We start from the raw sequence: 20154 nt of genomic DNA on the forward strand, positions 1-20154 counted from the left end.
CAAACATGCAATGAATGCAAGTTGTTTCTCTTTATTGTTATCATATGTCCCTTTCTTGTTTCTCCTTATCCATAGCAGGCAAATTGTATTGTCATTAATTTTTCTTTTGTCACAAACATCATTATTGTTGACTTTTTCCTCCTTTAAAAGAACAAACCACAGGAAGGGAATAAAACAATAGAGTATACTGTAGTTGTTAATTTTACAGACACCCAAGTAGCTAGATCAAGCCAGTAATGAAAAAATAATTTCTGGCATTGCATATACATTTTTAGAGATTATTAGATATTACCATAATTGAACACTACCCTCAAATTCCCCAAAGAAACATTTTAAAGCCAAATAAGAACATCAGAAAAAACAACCAGCTGCTGTCACAGAAATCATTACGGGTAACCAACATAAATGTGTACATATGTACACTAATAGACATGAACAGAAATGTTCTTATCAGCATTATTCATGAGTCCAAAACCAGAAACAACCCCAACATCCATCAATAGGAAATGGATGATAAAGGTGGTATATTCCCACAGTGGTGTGACAGTCAACCTATTCATACCTTTATGTAGCATATGCCTACATTGTACCAGGGTTGGTCTGTGTAAAGTGATGTGACTTGCAAAGCTAGGTTATAAGAGATATCCCACCTCCACCTGGCTTTCTTGGATCAGTCACTCTGGGGGAAGCCAGTCAAGCCTTCAGATGAATGCAGCCACAGTCAACATCCTGGCTGCAACTTATGAGGGAGTCTGAGTCAGAGCCACCTGCCAAGCCACTCCCAAATTCCTGACCCACAGAAACCATGATCAGTAATGCATTTATTGTTGTCTAAGCTTTGGGGCAATTTGTTATACAGGAAGAGATAACTAACACAAATGGTAAACTATATAGCAGAAGTCAGCAAACTTTGGCTCCTGGGCTAAATCTAGCCTATGGCCTATTTCTGTATGGCCCTTGAGCTTAGAAGAGTTTTTATTTTTAATACTTTTAAAATATTGTACAAAAAAAAAAGAAACAGAAGAATATGCAACACAGACTGTATGTAGCCTCAAAACCTAAAATAATTACTGTCTGGACAGTAATTAAAGAAAATGTTTGCTGACCCTGGTATACAGTAATGATAATGACCTACTGTTATATACAGCGTAGACGAATGTCACAGACATAAAGTTGAGTGAAAGAAGCCAACACAAAAGACTATATACTATATGGTTTCATTTAAATAAAATTCAAGAACAGGCAAACTAATTAATGGTGTATGAAGTCAAGATAGTAGTTTAATTTGAGGAGGGAAGAAGAGAGATAGTGATAGAGAGGGCGTGAAGGGGCTTCTGAGGCACTGGTGATATGCTTTTCTTGATCTGGGTAGTGTATTCACTTTGTGACAATTCATTAAGCTCTGTTTTTATGGTTATTGTGTTTTTCTATAGGTATGTTGCATTTCCATTAAAAAAGAATTTTTTTGAAAAATCATTTCAGAGTTAAAATTGGACAATTTCTGGAAGTCCAGAAATTTCTAGTAAACACTCATAGAATCATTTAAATTATAATTGGGGACTCCATTCCTTCCAGAATGAGAGAATTCATCAGCAGTATTAAAGCAGTACTGCAGAAGGGAGTCAGTTACAGTGCTTGAGAGTGTGCCCTCTGGAGTCAATCTGCCAGGTTTCAAGAACTAATTCTACTGCTGAACAGGCCTGTGACCTTGCGGAAGTTACTCTGCCTCGTCATGCCTCATTTTCTTCATCAGGAAGGTGGAGATTAAAACAGTGCCTACCTCAAAGGGTTGTCTTGAGGAATAGATAGTGTAATCCTTGGAACTCACTGTATTAGTTACCTATTGCTGTGTAGTAAGCCATCTCAAAACTTAAAATAGCATCTATTTTTGTTTTCTCACAATTCTAAAGGTCAGGAATTTAGGTGAAGCTTAGCGGATATATTAATCTGGGTTCTCCAGAGAAACAGAATCAAAAACCAATAGGATATATATATATTTTTTACATATATTTTATAGATAGATAGAATATATAGTATATATAGATATGTAATAAGATCTATATCTATATAGATTTAGATAGATGATTTTACCTATATATCTGTACCTATAGAAACCATAAGCCATCTATATATCTGCTTCTAAATATAATATATAATATATATTAAAATTATATGAGCCAATTCCTTATAGATATAGATAGAGATACAAATATAGCTAAATAGATAGATAATAAGGAATTGGCTCATACAGTTTTGGAGGCCGAAAAGGCCCCAGATCTGTAGCGCACAAGCTGGAGACAGGAGAGCAGATGGCAGAGTTCCAGTCTGGGTCCGAAGGCCTGAGAACTAGGTAGAGCCAACGGTATAAATTCCAGTCCAAGTCTGAGTGCAAAGGCAGGAGAATATTGATGTCCCAGCTCAAAGACAGGCAGAGAGAATTCTCTCTTACCCCACCTTTTTGTTCTATTCAGGCCTTCATGTGATTGGATGAGGCCCACCCACACTGGGGAGGGCAATCTGCTTTCTTCAGTCTAGTCTACCAATTCGAATGTTAATCTCATTCAGAAACCCTCACAGATACACACAGAATAATGTTGGACCAAATATCTGGGCATCCTGTGGCCTAGTCAAGTTGATACATTAAATGAACTATCCCGGCAGGGCTGGCTCATCTGCACCCAACGTGGTTCAGTTAGGACTGGAGGATCCAAAATGGATCCAAAATGACCCCACCTACATGTTTGAGGACTCGTGGCTGGCTGTTCTCCACGTGGCCACTCTCTCCAGCAGGATGACACGTGGCCTTCTTTACTTGGAGGCTGGGTTCCTAGAGAAAAAGAGGAAGTTAAAGGATCTCTTAAGCCAGAGCTCAGAATTCCTAAAACGACATTCTGTTGATCAAAGCAAGTCCCAGGCCAACCCCGGTTCAAGGAGGGAGGAAATAAGAGACTCTACATCTGGGAGTGGGAAGAGTGGTAGGCCTGTGCCAGGATGAATTGTGGTGGCCGTCTTCGCAGACAGACAGCCCTTTGGCCACCAGAGTACATATCCTTCCCAGTTGCATGCCAGACCCCAAGGTTTAGTCTGTCCAAATCACCAGCATCTCTTCTTGAACTACTGCATCAGCCCCCTCTTTTCTTGCCCCGCCCTAGAATGTTCTCCACACAGTAGCCAGAATGATCTTGTTAAAATGTAAATCAGATCACATCACTCCAGTGGGGTCCTATCATGCTTGTAATAAAGTCCAAATTCTATGCCATAATCTGGCTCCCAGTAACCTCTCCACCCATGTCTCCTTCAGGTCTTTCCTTGTTCGTTCTAGTCCAGCAACCCTGGCTTTCTTAATGTTTCGCAAACACCCCAGGCTCATTCCGGCCTCTGGGCTTTTCCACTAGATGTCCCTTCCCTCAGAATGCTCTTCCCCCAGATCTCACATGGCTGGCCTTTTCGCATCACTCAGATCACTGCTCAAATATTGCCTCAGAGAGATCTTCCCTGACCATCACCATCCTACTCAAAATCAGCTGCTTACCCACCCTGAGCACCCCTTTCCTGATGCAGCTTTATTTTCCTTCATAGCAACCCCTAGAATTACCTGTTTTCTTATTCATGGTCTCTCATCCTCACTAGAACATAACCTCCATGAGAGCATGGACTTTGTTCTCCCAAACACATATAACAGTGCCTCGCACTCAATACACATGTGTTGAGCAAATGAAAGAGCCTGGGATCAACCGTGGCAAGAACAACGGCAAGGCAAACCCAGCGACGTCGACAGCACTGTCCTGCCGTGGCCCGTACATCTCAACTCTGCTCTCTAACCCCATCACTGGTTTCCACAGTTACACTTTGGTGTCTCAGGAAAGGGAACTTGCACCAGAAGAGGACAAGTTGGAGACAACTGATGTGGGCAGCTGTGAGATGCCTTTGGAGAGGACTCTAACTGGCCCTCATTCTGGACCCTGTGACCAATGCCGACATTCTCAGGATGACAGATCACCCCTTTGTCCTTTTTTTAATTAATTTTTTATTATAGTTGATTTACGATGTTGTATTAGTTTCAGGTGTACAGCAAAGTGAATCAGTTATACATATACATATATCCACTGTCTTCTAGACTCCACCCCACGTAGGTCATTACAGAGCACCGAATAGAGTTCCCTGTGCTATACAGTAGGTCCTTATTAGTTATCAATTTTATATAGAGTAGTGTGTATATATCAGTCCCAGTCTCCCTGTTTATCCCCTCCTTTCCCCCTTGGTAACCATAAGTTTGTTTTCTACATCTGTGACTCAATTTCTGTTTTGTAAATAGGTTCATTTGTACCATTTTTTAAGATTCCACATATAAGCGGTATCATATGACATTTCTCTTTCTCTGTCTGACTTATATGTAGTTATAGGTATACTATATGTACCGCCTTTCTGCCAGAGACCTCTTGGTATGTCCTATGGCAGTGAGGAAATAGGGAGAGGTGAGCACAAGAGGCAAGAAAGAGAAGAAACGGATATTACTGTGTCCCTACTGTGTGCTGAGCAGTTTCACATGTATTATCTCATTCAGCTCTTAAAACAACAGATATCGCTCTGCAGTTCACAGATACGGAAACCGGACAGCGAGGTGGGTGGGCATTGTCTGCTGATGCTGAGTGCGTGTTCCAGCAGGAAGTTTGCTTCAGCAGATACCCCAGCTTCTCTTCTTCTCCGCCTGTCGCCATGAAAAGCCTAGCACGTGTCCTGTGATGATCCATCCTGGTGCAGAGTTGCTGAGAGATGTTTGCCCTTCCCCACAGTGGTGTCCTGTGGCCATCCGGGCTCCCCGCCCCATTCCCAGATGTCCGGGGACAACTATACCGCAGGGGCGGTCGTGCGTTACAGCTGCACCAGCAAGCGGACTCTAGTGGGAAATGCCACTCGAATGTGTGGGCTGGACGGACACTGGACTGGCTCCCTCCCCCACTGCTCAGGTATGGGCTCTGGTGTGGGAGAAGGGGGTCCAAAGGAACACCTGGCTGGGAGGCGAGCGAGCTCCCGAGGGTGTGAGTGTGACAGATGGACGGGAGGGAAGCAGCCCTTTGGAGCCCTCATCGCATCCCTCCCAGGCAGAGAGCACGGCTATCAGAGATCCCAACTGGACTTCAGCCCTTGGTGGTCTGAGCCCAGCTTCACGCCCTTAGTCAGCGCTGGCCAAGCCCATACAGCCAAGAGATTGCAAAACTAGTGAAGACGCAGTTTGTGAGGTCACCCTATGGCCAGAGTCCTGTCCAGATCTTATTACCATGAGGTCCCAGGAATAGTCCAAGCCTTCCTGTTGTTCGGCCCAGGTCCAAACCCCCTCCTGTGTTCTCTTCTTCCCTGTTATGGACTGCTGGGCCCCAGCCTGCTTCCCTTTCTGTATCACCACCTCTCCCGTTTGTCCTGTGTCCTGACTGCCCAGTGAATACAGTTCTTCCCTTTAGCACTAACACACCAGCCCCTAGACGTTTCCTATGAATGAGTTTGTTTTCCTGTTAATCTCTATGGGGACACGGAGAGATGTTATCAACACAGCACATGTAGGGAACTGCCAAAGCTCCCGTGTCCATATTTCCAGATATTCATCTGTAATGTCATAAAAGAACAAAATATTTGAAATTGAATTGTCCCACCAATGAAGAAACCACTAAGCAAAAAAGTTAGCACCCCACAGCTTTCTTTTCTTTGGGGTGAGCCTGCCTGGCCCCAAGAAGGGATGCCACATGGGATGTTGCCCGCAAGAGGGCAGCTGTTCATGTAGCTTGCCGTTCCTCAGGGGACCTACCATGGCACTGAAATTAACCCCTATGCCTTCCCATGCCAGATGCCCTCTAGAGGTAAGGATCCTGACCTCCTCCTGATATAGAAAGAAGCCTTCTCCTCAAAGTGGGACTTCACCCACAAGACGTGCAGCTGCTCTTGCAGTTTGAAGTTCCCAGATGAGCCTGTCTTCCAAAATTTAGGGCACGGCCAGGATACCCACCAGATATTAGTTAGGGCTCCTAAGAAGGAAATTCCCGAAGCACTGGCCACTGTTTCAAAGGGTTGTGGGCTGCCCAGGACAATCCCAGACACATCACTCTGTTAACACCCCAGACTTTGGCCTCTCACCCTCATTAATCTCATTAATCACCCAGTTCATGAACCGGCAGGACTAGGTATGAGCCACTGGGACTCCTTTAGCCTATTAGCTGGGCCCCAGACTCCTGTCTGTTTGGACTTGTATTGGAAGTGTCTTGGGGAGGCTGGCATGGGGACGACAAGGATCATGTATATCGAGGCCTCCAGAGTTGTCCACAGAGCAAGTTCCAGGAGGAAGAAGTATTCCACAGAAGAAAGGCGTGCATTTCGCATCCAGATGCCCATCCAAGCGTGCATTTGCCCCCGTCTCTTTGGTGACCAGTCCCTTTTGCATAAAGTCCTCCCTCTAGACGTTTCTCTAGGACATGGGACTAATGGTGTTCTTAAGGTCTGTTTTATGTATTTGGGGATCTTTGTTCTCCATGGGAAAAGGAAGTGCAAGGTAGGGGAGGAAGAAATCAGAAAGAAAGGCTTCGGCGTCTCCTAGCCATTAGCATATGTAACCCAACCAACCACACAGTGTGTCTCCTGGCCCAGAAGCACAGAATCCGAAGTCTTTTCTCCCAAACTGTGATTTTCCTTCTCTGAAGTTGTTTTGGTGAAGGCTGTGAAATGACATACTGGAAATATTCCAGAAACAATTCTTATAGGTAACGAAGCTAGAAAACCTCTAAAACCTTTTCAACCCTGAGATTTCGTAATTTTGTGACTACCTAAGTCTTGGTTCTGCATGTGGAAGCAAGGACTCTTCCTTGGCCACATCAAAGGTCAAGGGGAGACTAGAAACACGCTGACACCTTGGGAACATGAAAAAGTAAGAAGCAGAAAAGAACCTTCAGAAGACATGGACCTCACTCATTAGGGGATATGTTGCGTTAAGCTGTTTGATCCCCAATCCTGAATATTCTGAAGAATAGTTTGCAATCTTACTTCTCCCGTGTCTTCTTCAAGGACAACAGACACTTAGGAGAACAGTATCATGGGCAGAGCTTTCTGGAGACCTCTGAGGACAGGAGTAGAAGGGATTCCATAAATACTAAGGCTGAGGAATGAATGAATCTTAAATACCTTAGATAAGGAAGTGAAGGTGGAAAAAAATAGGTGATTAGGAAGTAACGCTAGATCTGTACTAGTGAGTGGGATATAATTCCACCAGTGATACAGATATCATCTTTTGCAACATCATCTCCCGTCAGTCTTAAAAGATACACATTCAGGAGTCCCAGGGTCAGATGTTCAAACCTCATTCTGTACAGTCTGTGCACCCAGATGGTGCATAACAGAAGTCGTAAGTCCCTGGGCCATAAAGGACATGCAGAGATTTCTGGCATTTGAGACACGCTTCAGGAAGTTCATTGCCTACCTCTGCAGTGTCATCATCTTGCTGATGTACCTCTTCAGTAAAGAGTCAACAGTATGCCCCCATGGTACAGTATTCTGTCCCAGACTTCCTTATATCGTTGAAACAGAGGCCAAACACAGCAGTGGGGACTGTTCTGTCCGATAATGCCCAGGACCCGGGAGTCCACCCTCAGGCCTGTTGTGTAATAGTGCTGAGGCCAGCTAGCCAGTGAGGGAGAGCGAGCGACTCACCATCTGGGCTGCCTTCAAGGGGACCCTGTCCTGCCTGTTGCATGAGCTACAACCTGGAAAACGTCAAAAGATAAGAAAACCTGGCCAAACGTGATAGGCTTTGTTTTTTCAAGTGTTGGAGTTGAAGGCTGAATGAATCCCCCTCCCATGGTAAGGAGCAGAATGGGGAACATGGGGTTATATAGTGTTCTCATATTCTGAGACTAGACTGGAAAAGGAAATAATCCCAAAACTGAGAGGAAGACACATCAACAGTGGATGGTGGGGTACACATGGCTTAAGCCACCTGTGGTCAAGATGTTACTATCGATGCCTACACACGTGGATCCACGAGGAGGTGCATTCCACATCAATGGGAAACTTTATTTTCTCATGGAGTTGCCATTTATTCCTTCATTTTCTTCCTCCTTCCTCAAGCTTACCATGGCCTAGGCTGATCCAGTGGTGTCTCCCGTGCATCTCCGTATTCTGAGATGCGCTGGTTCGCACAGGCACTAGGTCTTGTAGCTTTGTCTCCTGTTCTCCACTTTCCCCCACCTCTTGGGTCCTTAAAACTCTCCTGGGTTGGGTTTGCACAATAAGCCAGATAAATGCAGAAATATGGCAGGAGGCATGGGGCAAAAAAAGGATGAAATGAGGGATCTAAGATATGTAATCTAGAGCTCGCCTGTATTGCGCAATTTGTGAATAGAAAATCCTCAATTAAAGGCCCAGGATCGAGGTTCAAGCTGGGCTGTTGAGCAGAAACTCTGCTAAAAAGTTGGAACTTTTTTCTCTCAGCAGTGGGAAGCCAGTGGAGCTAATTCAGCAGGAAAGAACCAAAATCAGATTGTGGTTGTGGTTGTTCATTGCTAAGATTTAAGGATAAAGTGAAGATAGACTAGAGGGAGAGTTTGAGAGGAAGGGACATTAGTTAGGAGGCTCCGGCAATGTAGTTCAGGAGAGAGACGTTGCGCATCTGAGCTAAGACAGTGGAACTGGTAATGGAGAGGGTACCAGATCAACAGATGGTGGAGAGGAGGTGAAAGGGAGAAGGCCAGCTTGGACCACGGGCATCCCACACTGGCACAAGCCAAAGAACAAAAAGGCATGACTTCCTCCGCAAAGCTTTCCCTCTGCCTTCTTTCTTCCCTTGCCTCATGGTCCCCAGGGACCCACACATGACCTCAGCCCTCTGTGTCCTTTGATCACTGAGTGCTAAGGCAGGAGCCTGTCCTGGTGACTCAGGCTAGACACACGGTCAGTTTCACCGCCCTCGTTCTTAGGGCCCCCTGCCCTTCCTTAGTATCAGCCCAGCATCTTTCTCTCTCCAAGTCCTCCACTGCCTTTCCTGCCATGCTAAAAACAATGGGGTTTTTTGGTTCTGGTCCATAGGAACCAGCATGGGAATCTGTGGTGACCCTGGCATCCCAGCCCATGGCATCCGTTTGGGAGATAGCTTTGCCCCGGGCAGCCTGATGCGCTTCAGCTGTGAAGCTGGCCACATGCTCCGGGGATCGTCAGAGCGAACTTGTCAAGCCAACGGCTCGTGGAGCGGCACGCAGCCTGAGTGTGGAGGTAATGTATGTGACCATTCTGCTTCTCCCCTCTGCTGGCCCCAGGATCTTCCCCCGTTTTCCTACGCCCTAGCACCTGCCCTCACATACACAGATAAAATGCAGGGCCCCATTTGAACCCTTGGCCTGGTGAATAGTGGGCATCAACAGAGAGTTCATGTTCATCTCATTAGTAATCCAAAGGCAAACATATTCCCCACTTACCTAAGAAGGGAAGACACCAGGATAAACTAAGTTAAGCACATTTGTGCATTTATTTCCATACAGTTCCATTCAACAGCTGTGTGCCAAATACTGTAGTATAGGCTAGAGACACAATGGTGATGGAGACAGACCCGCCTTGCCCTCTTGGAGCTTACAGTTTAAGGGAAAACACTGTGTTTAAATAGCATCCAAAGTGCCAAAAGAAATACAGATCCAGCTTTTAAAAATCCTTTAAAAGTAATATAAGCTCTTAATGATGGTTCCTGAGGTAGGCCCAGTAGGGAAAATATATTTCTCCACGCACTCCTAAATTTCTGGGAAAAAAAACAAAACTCTTTTTTAAAACCTCTCTCCCTAAAGTCCAATGTTTTGTACCTGCTCCCCAAATTTCTCCCTCCCTCTCTCCCTCTCTCTCTCTCTCTCTGTCTCTCCCTCTCTCTCCCCCCCTCTCTAAAATACAACCTGCATAGCACTCTCCTAGTTAGGAAGCAGTTTAACAGTAAGAGTAAGATTGACTGAGGTGTTGGAAAAGGAAGGACGCAATATGAAATCATCATCTAGCAAGGGAGGAGTGGGAATGGAATAGGGAAATGTATACTTGCCAGGCAGCACCGAGGGCTCATTAAGGTAAGAGCCATTAACATAAAGTGACAGTAATCAGCATTGGTCTGGGTTTTTGTTCAAACACATTTAGCTACATAGTTTCAGGCACAGGGCAGGTGAAGCATTAGGTGTAGGGTTGGGGTTTTATTAGGCAACTAAGACATTGAAAGAAAGTGGCAAGGAAGATGAGGGTATACACAAAGCAGTGATTATGGTAAATCTTAGCATCTAAGCTGGGTAAGGAGGGGACGGGTTTATGAGTGGAGTAAGAGGCTGTGAAAAGGTGGTAGGATCAGTGGATTATAGGTCCCAATCACCAGAGGACAAATTCCAGAGGGAACGAGCTAAAGAAATAAAAGGCATGGGCTTCCCTTGTGGTGCAGTGGTTGAGAGTCCGCCTGCCAATGCAGGGCACACGGGTTCGTGCCCTGGTCCGGGAGGATCCCACATGCCATGGAGCGGCTGGGCCTGTGAGCCATGTCCGCTGAACCTGCGCGTCCGGAGCCTGTGCTCCGCAACGGGAGAGGCCACAACAGTGAGAGGCCCGCGTACCGCAAAAAATAATAATAATAATAAAATAAAATAAAAATGGCAGTGGTTAGAGAATGGGCTGCATGAAATTGAGATGGTGGCATAGTCCTGAAGAGCAAGGGGAGATGCTCTGGCCCGTGATCAGGGGACACCAACGATAGAAATGGAGTCAGTGCCTTCGCCCACTTGTCTGTCCAAAGTCCTGCCTTTCTGGGGGTGCAAAGTTAGTATTTATAGGATTTCCTAGGCATAGTAAGAGAGGTTTTGTGGTACTGAGAGAGCGTTTTGGCAGGGGGAGAATTTAGTATATTCTCAAATATCCACTGTGACCCAGGTTCCCTTTCTTGCCACTCAGGTCCCAGGATGGAGTCAGCCATCAATGTCAGGAGTGTTCAGGGAACAGAAAGTGGGCAGCTGAGAGTTTGGACCTGGAAGCAAATATTTGTTGAGTGAGTGTGTGTGTAACATGTACACAGCTCTTTGTGACTTCCCTTGGCAAGCGCCCACTTATCTTTCAAGGCTCTACTCAAATTCTTATCTCCAGCCCCAATAAACTGCTCTCTTTTTAGTGCTTTTTTTCCTTCAAGTGTAGCACTTATTACATCATATTTTAATTCATCTGTTTATAGGTAGGTTCTTAAGATAGACTGGGCTCCTCAAGGGCAGGGGACATGGCTTGGTCACCACTGCATATCCAGCACCTAGGCAGCACAAATACTTGTTGAGTGGATGGATGATAGGGTGTATCTGTTGTGCTAATTACATAGGAATCATTTTGTAGATCTGACTCTGGGACTACGTAAATGTTGTATACACTTACAAAATAAAATTAAATGAAAGATTAGAAACAAGTACTCTCCGAATATCAAATCAAAATGGAAACAAATGAACTTAACTATATATCAAGTTGGTGATTTAATAACCCAGAGAATTATTTCAATTGACTTGAAAAAATGAAATCTGACTATGGTACATATATCCTGAGGACAAAGAACTACAATGAAATCTTAAACTGTTTTTTGCAATCATATTGCTAGTAATAAAACTGGTATTACTATTCTGAAACTATTATGTATATAATACCATAATATATATGGATAAAACAAGTTAAAAATATTTATTGTCATTAAGAACCAAGATTTTCGGGCTTCCCTGGTGGCGCAGTGGTTGAGAGTCCTCCTGCCGATGCAGGGGACACGGGTTCGTGCCCTGGTCTGGGAGGATCCCACGTGCCGTGGAGCGGCTGGGCCCATGAGCCATGGCCGCTGAGTCTGCGCGTCCGGAGACTGTGCTCCGCAACGGGAGAGGCCACAGCAGTGAGAGGCCCGCATACCGCAAAAAATAAAAAAATTTTCAAAAAACAGAACCAAGATTTTCAACATAAAAGGGATATCATAGAAAAATCAAAATTTTAAGGAAAAACTCAATTCTAAACTTGGCTTGGTAATATCAGCATAAAGTCATAATGTATTTTCAATTTGAAAAGTTATTTTCCCAGCCTTAAAGTCTAGAATCAATGACCAGCTCAGTAGCGATGAGTACCCTTAATGCCCAGATTGTAGTTTTTAAATCCATTGCCCATTCAAAGGAACCAGAGCTCTTTAGAGAAATGGCTGATTCCAGGACTGGGGCAGGATATATGCAAGGTGAACATAGAAAATCTTGTCATTACAACAAGGAATGTACCAAACACAAGTGGGTCATGTCAAAGGAACTCAGGAGCCAACTTGAAGGGGTTCCCACTAGTCAAAGATGGGATAATTTGAGCGTCAATAAGAATAAAAGAGGCAACAGATGGAAACATAGCAAATAAATTTGAATCTGTGAATTCAAATATTGTCCTTTGGAGCTTGCTAGGGAACCAACTCATTGTTCTCACGTCTGACTTAAAAAAAAAGAAATCAAGCATTAATCCAGCCGTCCTACATGAACTCTATTTCTGGGTAAGCAAATATTTGATGATGGACAAGTTCTTAAACACTAGCTAAAGCAGAAAGAATTATAGAATTAGAATGTCACCATTTCTATCCCCTAATGAAATAACCAATCTGGTCAACAATATTTAATTTCTGGTAAAACCATTAAGTGACAAGTAACAGGAATTTTATAATGCCAGATGAGGCAGGCAGACCCGACCCACTGGCCAGCCTCAACATCACTAACAAGGAAACAACCAGACATTCTGTGCCTCCCGATGCGATGTGATAAGAAAAACACAAAACCTTTGAAAAGTACCTTTGCCAAAGAGTAGAACTTGACTACAGTAAGTACAGGGGACAGAGGAATATGCTGAACAATGCCTCATTGGTGCAGTTAGTAAAATCCAGAAAGTGGGAAATTCTACCAGATAAAGGCCCTGATTTGTGTAACAGATAAGTTGTAGGAGAGGGTAATTCAGTAACCTCTGGTTTCAGAGTCTTAGAGACGTGCCATCCAATGTCACATGTGGACTGTATTTGGATCGTGATTCAAACAAATCAACTGTGAAAAAGAGACAGAAACGCTAAGCACTGATTGGACATTTGGTGATATTAAGGAATTGTTTAAAATTTCAGGTGTGATAATAAAACAGATATAGTCTTTCATTTTTAGAAATCATAAAAAAATCCCTACAGGTCTCTCCTCCCCTTCTAAGGGGGAGATGATCCAACATGAAAGCATCCCAAGAGGCATTTCAATCCACAGGGTCCTTACATAGCACGAGGTCTCCACTCTGGGCAGGGCCCAGCCCCCCAGAGGATGCCTGCTCTTGTTCTGATGAATAATGTGTCCTTTCGGCTTCCTAGTGATCTCTTGTGGGAACCCCGGGACTCCAAGCAATGCCCGAGTCATGTTCAGCGATGGCCTGGTTTTCTCCAGCTCCATCGTCTATGAGTGTCGGGAAGGCTACTACGCCACAGGCCTGCTCAGCCGGCACTGCTCGGTCAATGGCACCTGGACAGGCAGCGACCCGGAGTGCATAGGTGAGAACCTCTGGGCTCCATGGCAAATGGTGGCCAAGGCAATCGGGCTTCTCCGTGCCAAAGAAGAATGCTGTCTGGAGGAGACTGGGAAGGCTGGCTGACATGGTGGGACTTGACCCTGAATGAGAATCATACAAATAGCCTCCACTTACTGGGCACATGGTATGCGACAGCCACTGAGCTAAGTGCTTTGTTTCACATGCATCACATCTCTTGATTCTCACCACAACCCCATGAAGTAGGTACTGTTAGCTCTACTTTATGTATGAGACAACTGAAGCTCAGAGAGGTTGAGAATATATCATTATTTGCTATCTCTCAGACTCTAGCCAGTTCCTTGGGCTTTCTTTTTCTCTTTTAGGGCAAACCCCCAGTGTTCAGCCTGATTCTCTTTCCACCTTAAAGCTGCTGCCATCTACCATCTTTGTTAGTTCCTTCTCTCCCTTGGACCCATCCCCACCCCAGCCTGGCTCCCCTTTCTTGCTTCTCTTAAGGGCAGCTCCAGACCCTTTTCCTTGAAAAGCAAATCACTGTGGGGCCCAGATGGAAGGAAGTGATAAGATAAGGGAATCTGACAACATTCTCCCTTTCAAAATCCTAGCTGTGATTTCAGGCTCCATTTGAAATCCCCTGTCAAGTTTACTTTTGTTCTGAGGCCAGAGCTCACCAAACCCCACCCTCACTTGATACCATAACATCGGTATGACCACTGCATCGGTCACAAGACCCTGCTTCTAGGCCACTGGACCCACAGAGGTCTCCTGGGCAGAAGAGCAGGCAGTAAGATGCCCTTTCCAGCGACAAATTGTCTTATGTGGTCCGTCAGCACATCTTAAGCTCTTCAGCCTGGAAACGTCCCTCTCCTCAGACCCCAGCCTCATTTATGAAGCGAGCCGTCTGGATACTTCCTCTTAGAGGTGTGGGCTTTAAATGAAAAAGATGGGTTTCCCAGCCCAGGTTGCTGGGGTGCGTAAGGATGGTGCGGGCAAGGATGGGGGGTGTAGGACAGCCTTTGCAAGCAGACTTGGCTGCGGGGACTTAGAATGGATGGTGCCCGACTAGGAACCGGGGAGGGGACAGGACATCCCTACCCTGACAGCTTTCCTTCCCAGACACGTGCAGGGAGTGATAGGGATGGCGTTGGGGTGCTGGGGAGGGGGGGACTGTGCTCAGAGTGAGCAATGCTCTATCTCCTCATCCTAGTCATAAACTGTGGCGACCCTGGGATTCCAGCCAATGGCCTCCGGCTGGGCAGTGACTTCAGGTACAACAAAACTGTGACCTACCAGTGCATCCCTGGCTACATGATGGAGTCACATAGGGTGTCCGTGCTGAGCTGCACCAAGGACCGGACGTGGAACGGCACCAAGCCGGTCTGCAAAGGTGTGTCTGGGGGCTTCGGATGTGGACACAGGGGCAGAGAAGGTACAAAAGTCTTGAACATCTAGAAGGGAGGGTGTGATGAGGCAGAGCCCTAACATCTTATCGGGGGGTGTGCACGGTGAGGAGTGGTCCCTGAACATCTGCAGGGAGGGAGCGGGAAGGGCCTGGGCCTTGAACATTGAGGGCAGGGCCGTGCAGAGAGGAGTGAGTTGTCATAAGGTGCAAAAAGAACAAGCTCCCAAAGGAAGAGGGGGCGTTCCTGCTTCCTGCCGCTTAGCCCAGACTCCCGGCAGGCACAGGGAGCCAGTGATGTCAGTGCCGGCGGCCACCAGGGCCTCGTTTCCCCCGGGGCAGCCCCAGCACTCAGCCTGCTTTGGTCTCCCCCAGCTATCATGTGCAAACCGCCTCAGCTCATCCCCAACGGGAAAGTGGTGGGGTCCGACTTCATGTGGGGCTCAAGCGTGACGTATGCCTGCCTGGAGGGGTACCAGCTCTCCATGCCTGCGGTGCTCACCTGCGAGGGAAACGGGTCCTGGACTGGAGAGCTGCCTCAGTGTTTCCGTAAGTCGCTCACGGGGGCCTCCGAGACATCCCACCTGCTGGCTCCATCCTCTTCCCTCCTCTGCTGCTCTGCTTCCAGAGCTCTGCTGCTAGGAGGCCTAGAATGGAGGTTCCCGGCCCCAAATCAGGGAGGAGCTTTGTCAAAGACACTATTGAAGAAGGAAGGGATTTTAAAGGAAGAATATGAGACTATCTTAATTGAGCCCTGGCTCCTCTCACCGTGTGGAGTCACAGTGGAAGGAAATTAAGCCAGAGATAAGGGAGGTGTTTCTTAACCTGAAAGGTTGTTAATTGGATGCGCTAGAACCCAAAGCTGGGGTGATAGACAGGAAAGCAGGGCAGTGCTAGAAACATGCCTGTCTTCAAGGAAAATACGCTGCACAGAAGAGATGCTGGGGCCCTTGTGATTTTCTGGTGAGAGTTATTTCTGATCTACCTGGCCCGATTGTGTCTCAAAGGGCCTCAAGTCCATGCCAGGGCTCATTTCTTACCGAGTCCCCCAGAGAAGCAGGTTCCAGGTCACTTTTTCTTGCTTTACCCCATAATCTGGCTCTGGAACTTGGACAAACAGTAGGACCTATTTTTTCTTTCTACTTGGCATTTATCTAATGCTGCAGAAAACTATCAACTACACATGACACTGTTTGGGGACCTCTGAAAATTTACTTCAGTTTGGGAAATTTCAGCAGAGACAGGGGCCAGTAAAAGTGGACACAGGAAAGGCAGCATGTGGTGTGTGGTTAACCCCTTAGACCTTCGTATTCCTCCAGGGAAATATTAGGAAGAGAGCAAGGCTCCAGGTTGGGTCTGGACTCAGAAACCTTGCTTTTTGTCTTGAGAAATAGCTGAATTGCTTTCTAACAATGAATTATGGTTATTGTTTAAAAAAAAAACCCAAAACTGTACTATATCCAAAAATACAAAGAAGAATGAACCCTCACTGAACCCTCACTTCCCAAAGATAGCCATAGTTAGGCTTGTCATACTTCCACACAATCACTATGCATTTTTGCATGTATAGCAGTATGTATGCAATTTTCTATAAATGGTATTGAATCGTGCTCTTCACAACTTGTATTCATTCACAGGCCATCAGCCCCTTGCTCTATCAATACATACTAATCTATACATCATCATTTTTAATGGCTTTAAAGAATTCCCTTGTTATATATGCCATAACTGGTTTAATCTTCTCCTACTGGTGATGAAGTTGGGTTTCTCCAACTTAATCATGTTAGAAGCAGTTCTGCAATATATAGCCTCGATAGTAGCGTTTCTTTATGCCTGTGTTGAAGTCCTAGGAGTGATGATTCTGGGCCAACTGGTGTGCACACTATACATTTTGACGCATATTGCCAAACTGTCTTCTAGAAACGGTGTCCCAGTTTATGCTCCCACCAGCAGTTGATGAGAAGATTTCTTGACTCACACCCTCACTACCAGTTGATTTTGCCAATATTCTTAATATTTACCAGCCTGAGGAGTTTTAAAAGATATCTCATTGTTTTAATTGGCATCACATTGCTTCTTAGCCAAACTGAGCTGCTCTGTGTCATCCACTCGTATTTCTTATTGAGTTGCCTCTTCCTGGGTGTGGTGACTTCCAATTGGCTCAGCCTTTAACTGACTTCTGATTGCTCCATCCAGACTCTGCAGCTTCCAGGGCCAGGCTTCCATCTGATTTCGCATCTGACTGTGAACCTCATGACTCTATGTAAAGACATACACACACACCATAGCATAAAGAAGGTTCCTCACGCTTGAAGTGATGTCTTGGGGAACTTGGCCTTCCACAGTCAGTTTTTAAAGATACTCTCTGCTGATCCGAATGAAATGGGCACACTCAGGTACTGCTCACTGCAGGGTAAATACACAGTCCACGGAAAGACATTTGGCAATACGCATCAAGAGCTGCGAACACACTCAAGCCCTTAAGGATGGGAAGTTCACTCCTAGAGAATTCCCCTAAGAAATAATACAAGTTAAAGAAAAGCCATAAGTAACTTTATAATAATAATAGAAATATAATAATAGAAATATAATAATAGAAAATGCCTAATGTGAGGGTTAGGATAATCATGTTACACCATCTCATTGCAAATTTACATAGCCAATAAGTGATATTGATGTCATAAACACGGGAAATGTGTACAGAACGTCAAGTGAACAAAGCAAGGGTGACAGCACCTGGACATCAGGTTTGCAGCCATGCACAAGTTTCCATACAACTGAACAAACGCTAGAAGGGAATGAGCACAAAAATGAACAAAATATTTGGGGTAGTACAATGATAGTTTATTTTTTCTCCATGTTCTAGGCTTCCTGTAATGTTACTCTATTACATGGATATGGTTATTAATAAGCATTTGAATGTGGAAAGGAGAGGAAACACACAGCAGCGCTGAGGCAGGTGTAATCATTGACCCAGGGCTGCCCCACAGCCAGAGTTCAAGTGGAACCAAGAGGAAAGCAGTACAAGGACCAAAGGCTGGGTGGGGGTTAAGGGAGGCGAGCAGACTGAGTTATAGAAAGCAACTTGGACCTGCCCTTCTCCCTCGTCTTCCCAGCTGTGTTCTGCGGAGATCCTGGCATCCCGGCCCGTGGCAGGAGAGAGGACAGAGGCTTCTCCTACAGGTCTTCTGTCTTCTTCTCCTGCCAGCCCCCTCTGGTGCTGGTGGGCTCTCCACGGAGGTTCTGCCAGTCAGATGGGACATGGAGTGGCACCCAGCCCAGCTGCATAGGTGAGAGGTGACCGGGAGCAGAGTGTCCCAGCTGGTGGGCATCCTTCCTTGGGGCCCGAGATGATGAATTTTCTTCCCTGTCTTCATCAGTCTCATCTGCGAAAAGGGGCGAGCGCTCCCCTAAGCTACTCAGAACAGGAGGTGAAGTGGCCACAGCTCATGTGCTGCCAGAAATCATTGTCAGCCGGGGCATGACTCGGGGGGAGATTCCCAAGGGCAGGGAAGTCAGGGCGTGACTCCATCCTCCATCCCGCATCTGTTTCTCAGAGTGAGCAGGGGCGATGAAGGCTTCCCTGACCATGGTCTGTTTCTTTGTTTTGCCATCCAGACCCCACGCTGACCACGTGTGCGGACCCTGGCGTGCCACAGTTTGGGATACAGAACAATTCCCAGGGCTACCAGGTAACGAGGTCAACCGAGATCAGGCCTTTCTGCCTTCTGTCCTTGTCACTGTCATCAGTCTCAGAGGACTCAGGACAGCACTAGGGGGCTTGAGACCTTGGAAGCTGGAGAGAGAAAGCAGCCTGCTTCTTCAAGCCAGGCTGCACAGGATGCCCCCTCAGAAACAGGCAGGCGTTTACACCAACCCGAGAAGCTGATGTGGAAGAACAGACTCGCGTGTAGCTCCACAGGCACTTGGCGGCAGCCCCTTGCGACTGGGGCAGGGACAGAAATGAGAGAGACAGATGGACCTTCTGTCCCCAGGGCACCCATACCCTACGGGGCTCAGACAGGGTGGCGGGAGCCAGCGAGTGCCACACGGGAGACAGTCTCCTGCCCAGTAGGCCCGTCCCAGCAGGATACAGGCTCCAGGGACACATCTCAGAATGCGCTTCAAAAGGAAAGGATATGGACAGCCTGGATGGGACCCTCTGAGCAGAAGGAAGCAGGAGAGTATGGGTGTGTTCAAGGCAGGACAATGAACTGAAGCACCCAGTGTGCTCGGGGGATATCAGGGACTAAGCCGGAAATGGCGGGCTGGGATCTTACCTAGCAATGGGATTTATCAAATATTTACTGCCGTGAACTATTCTAGGCGCTAGGAATACCGTGGGAACAAGACAGGCCGAGTGCCTGCTCTACGGGAGTTCCCTGGCTGGTGACAATAAATGAACAAGATCACTTCTGGGAGCGATAGGCACTACACACGGCATAATATAAAAGGGTGTGATGGGGTGGGGGGGTTGCTGTTTAGCGGAGTGAGGGAAGAGGCCTCCTAAACTTGGACTGTGGCGCCCATGGTGGGAAGGGCCAGCCCTGTGCAGAGCTGGGTGGGCGTTCCCAGCAGAGGCAACGGCCAGGGCAGAGGAGCGCTCAGGCAGGGAACTTGGCAGGTTGCAGGACTAGAAAGCTGGCCAGCCAGCGGGTCGGGAACCTAAAGAGAGAGGAGAAGGACATGAAGCCGAAGAGCTAGGCTGGCACTGCCTTGTGAAGTTAAATATCCACACATCCTATGACCCAGAGTAAGCAACCCCAGAGACGCTCTCGTCCGTGTTACCAAGAAAGGAGAAAAATCCTGGTGTAGTCTCAGGATGGTTCATCACACAGCAGTGACAATTAAGGAACTAAGGAACTATAGCTCTGGATGACTGTTAGAAACATAGTGTTGAACGTCAAAACTGGTAGGATACTATTTCTAGACAGATTAAAACCAAGAAAAATTTATATTGTTTAGAGATATATGTAGGCATATGTGATAGAATTATTTTTTAGCCAAGCAAGGAAATGAAAAACACAAAATTCGGGCTTCCCTGGTGGCGCAGTGGTTGAGAGTCTGCCTGCCGATGCGGGGGACATGGGTTTGTGCCCCAGTCTGGGAAGATCCCACATGCCGTGGAGCAGCTGGGCCCCTGAGCCATGGCCGCTGAGCCTGCACGTCCGGAGCCTGTGCTCCACAACGGGAGAGGCCACAACAGTGAGAGG

General features: G+C 46.5%; 1 protein-coding gene across 1 annotated transcript in view; it reads left to right on the forward strand.

Annotated features, from left to right (window-relative positions):
- Positions 1–20154, forward strand: part of CSMD2 (CUB and Sushi multiple domains 2) — a 669690-nt gene that overhangs the window by 630031 nt on the left and 19505 nt on the right. The window contains exons 56-62 of the mRNA XM_060142710.1: positions 4794–4967; positions 9064–9246; positions 13370–13546; positions 14750–14929; positions 15317–15490; positions 18058–18231; positions 18560–18633. Coding sequence (XP_059998693.1) covers positions 4794–4967; positions 9064–9246; positions 13370–13546; positions 14750–14929; positions 15317–15490; positions 18058–18231; positions 18560–18633 — 1136 coding nt within the window. The remainder of the gene's footprint in view (positions 1–4793; positions 4968–9063; positions 9247–13369; positions 13547–14749; positions 14930–15316; positions 15491–18057; positions 18232–18559; positions 18634–20154) is intronic.

This window comes from Lagenorhynchus albirostris, chromosome 2, assembly GCF_949774975.1.
Source record: "Lagenorhynchus albirostris chromosome 2, mLagAlb1.1, whole genome shotgun sequence".
Classification (NCBI taxonomy): domain Eukaryota; kingdom Metazoa; phylum Chordata; class Mammalia; order Artiodactyla; family Delphinidae; genus Lagenorhynchus; species Lagenorhynchus albirostris.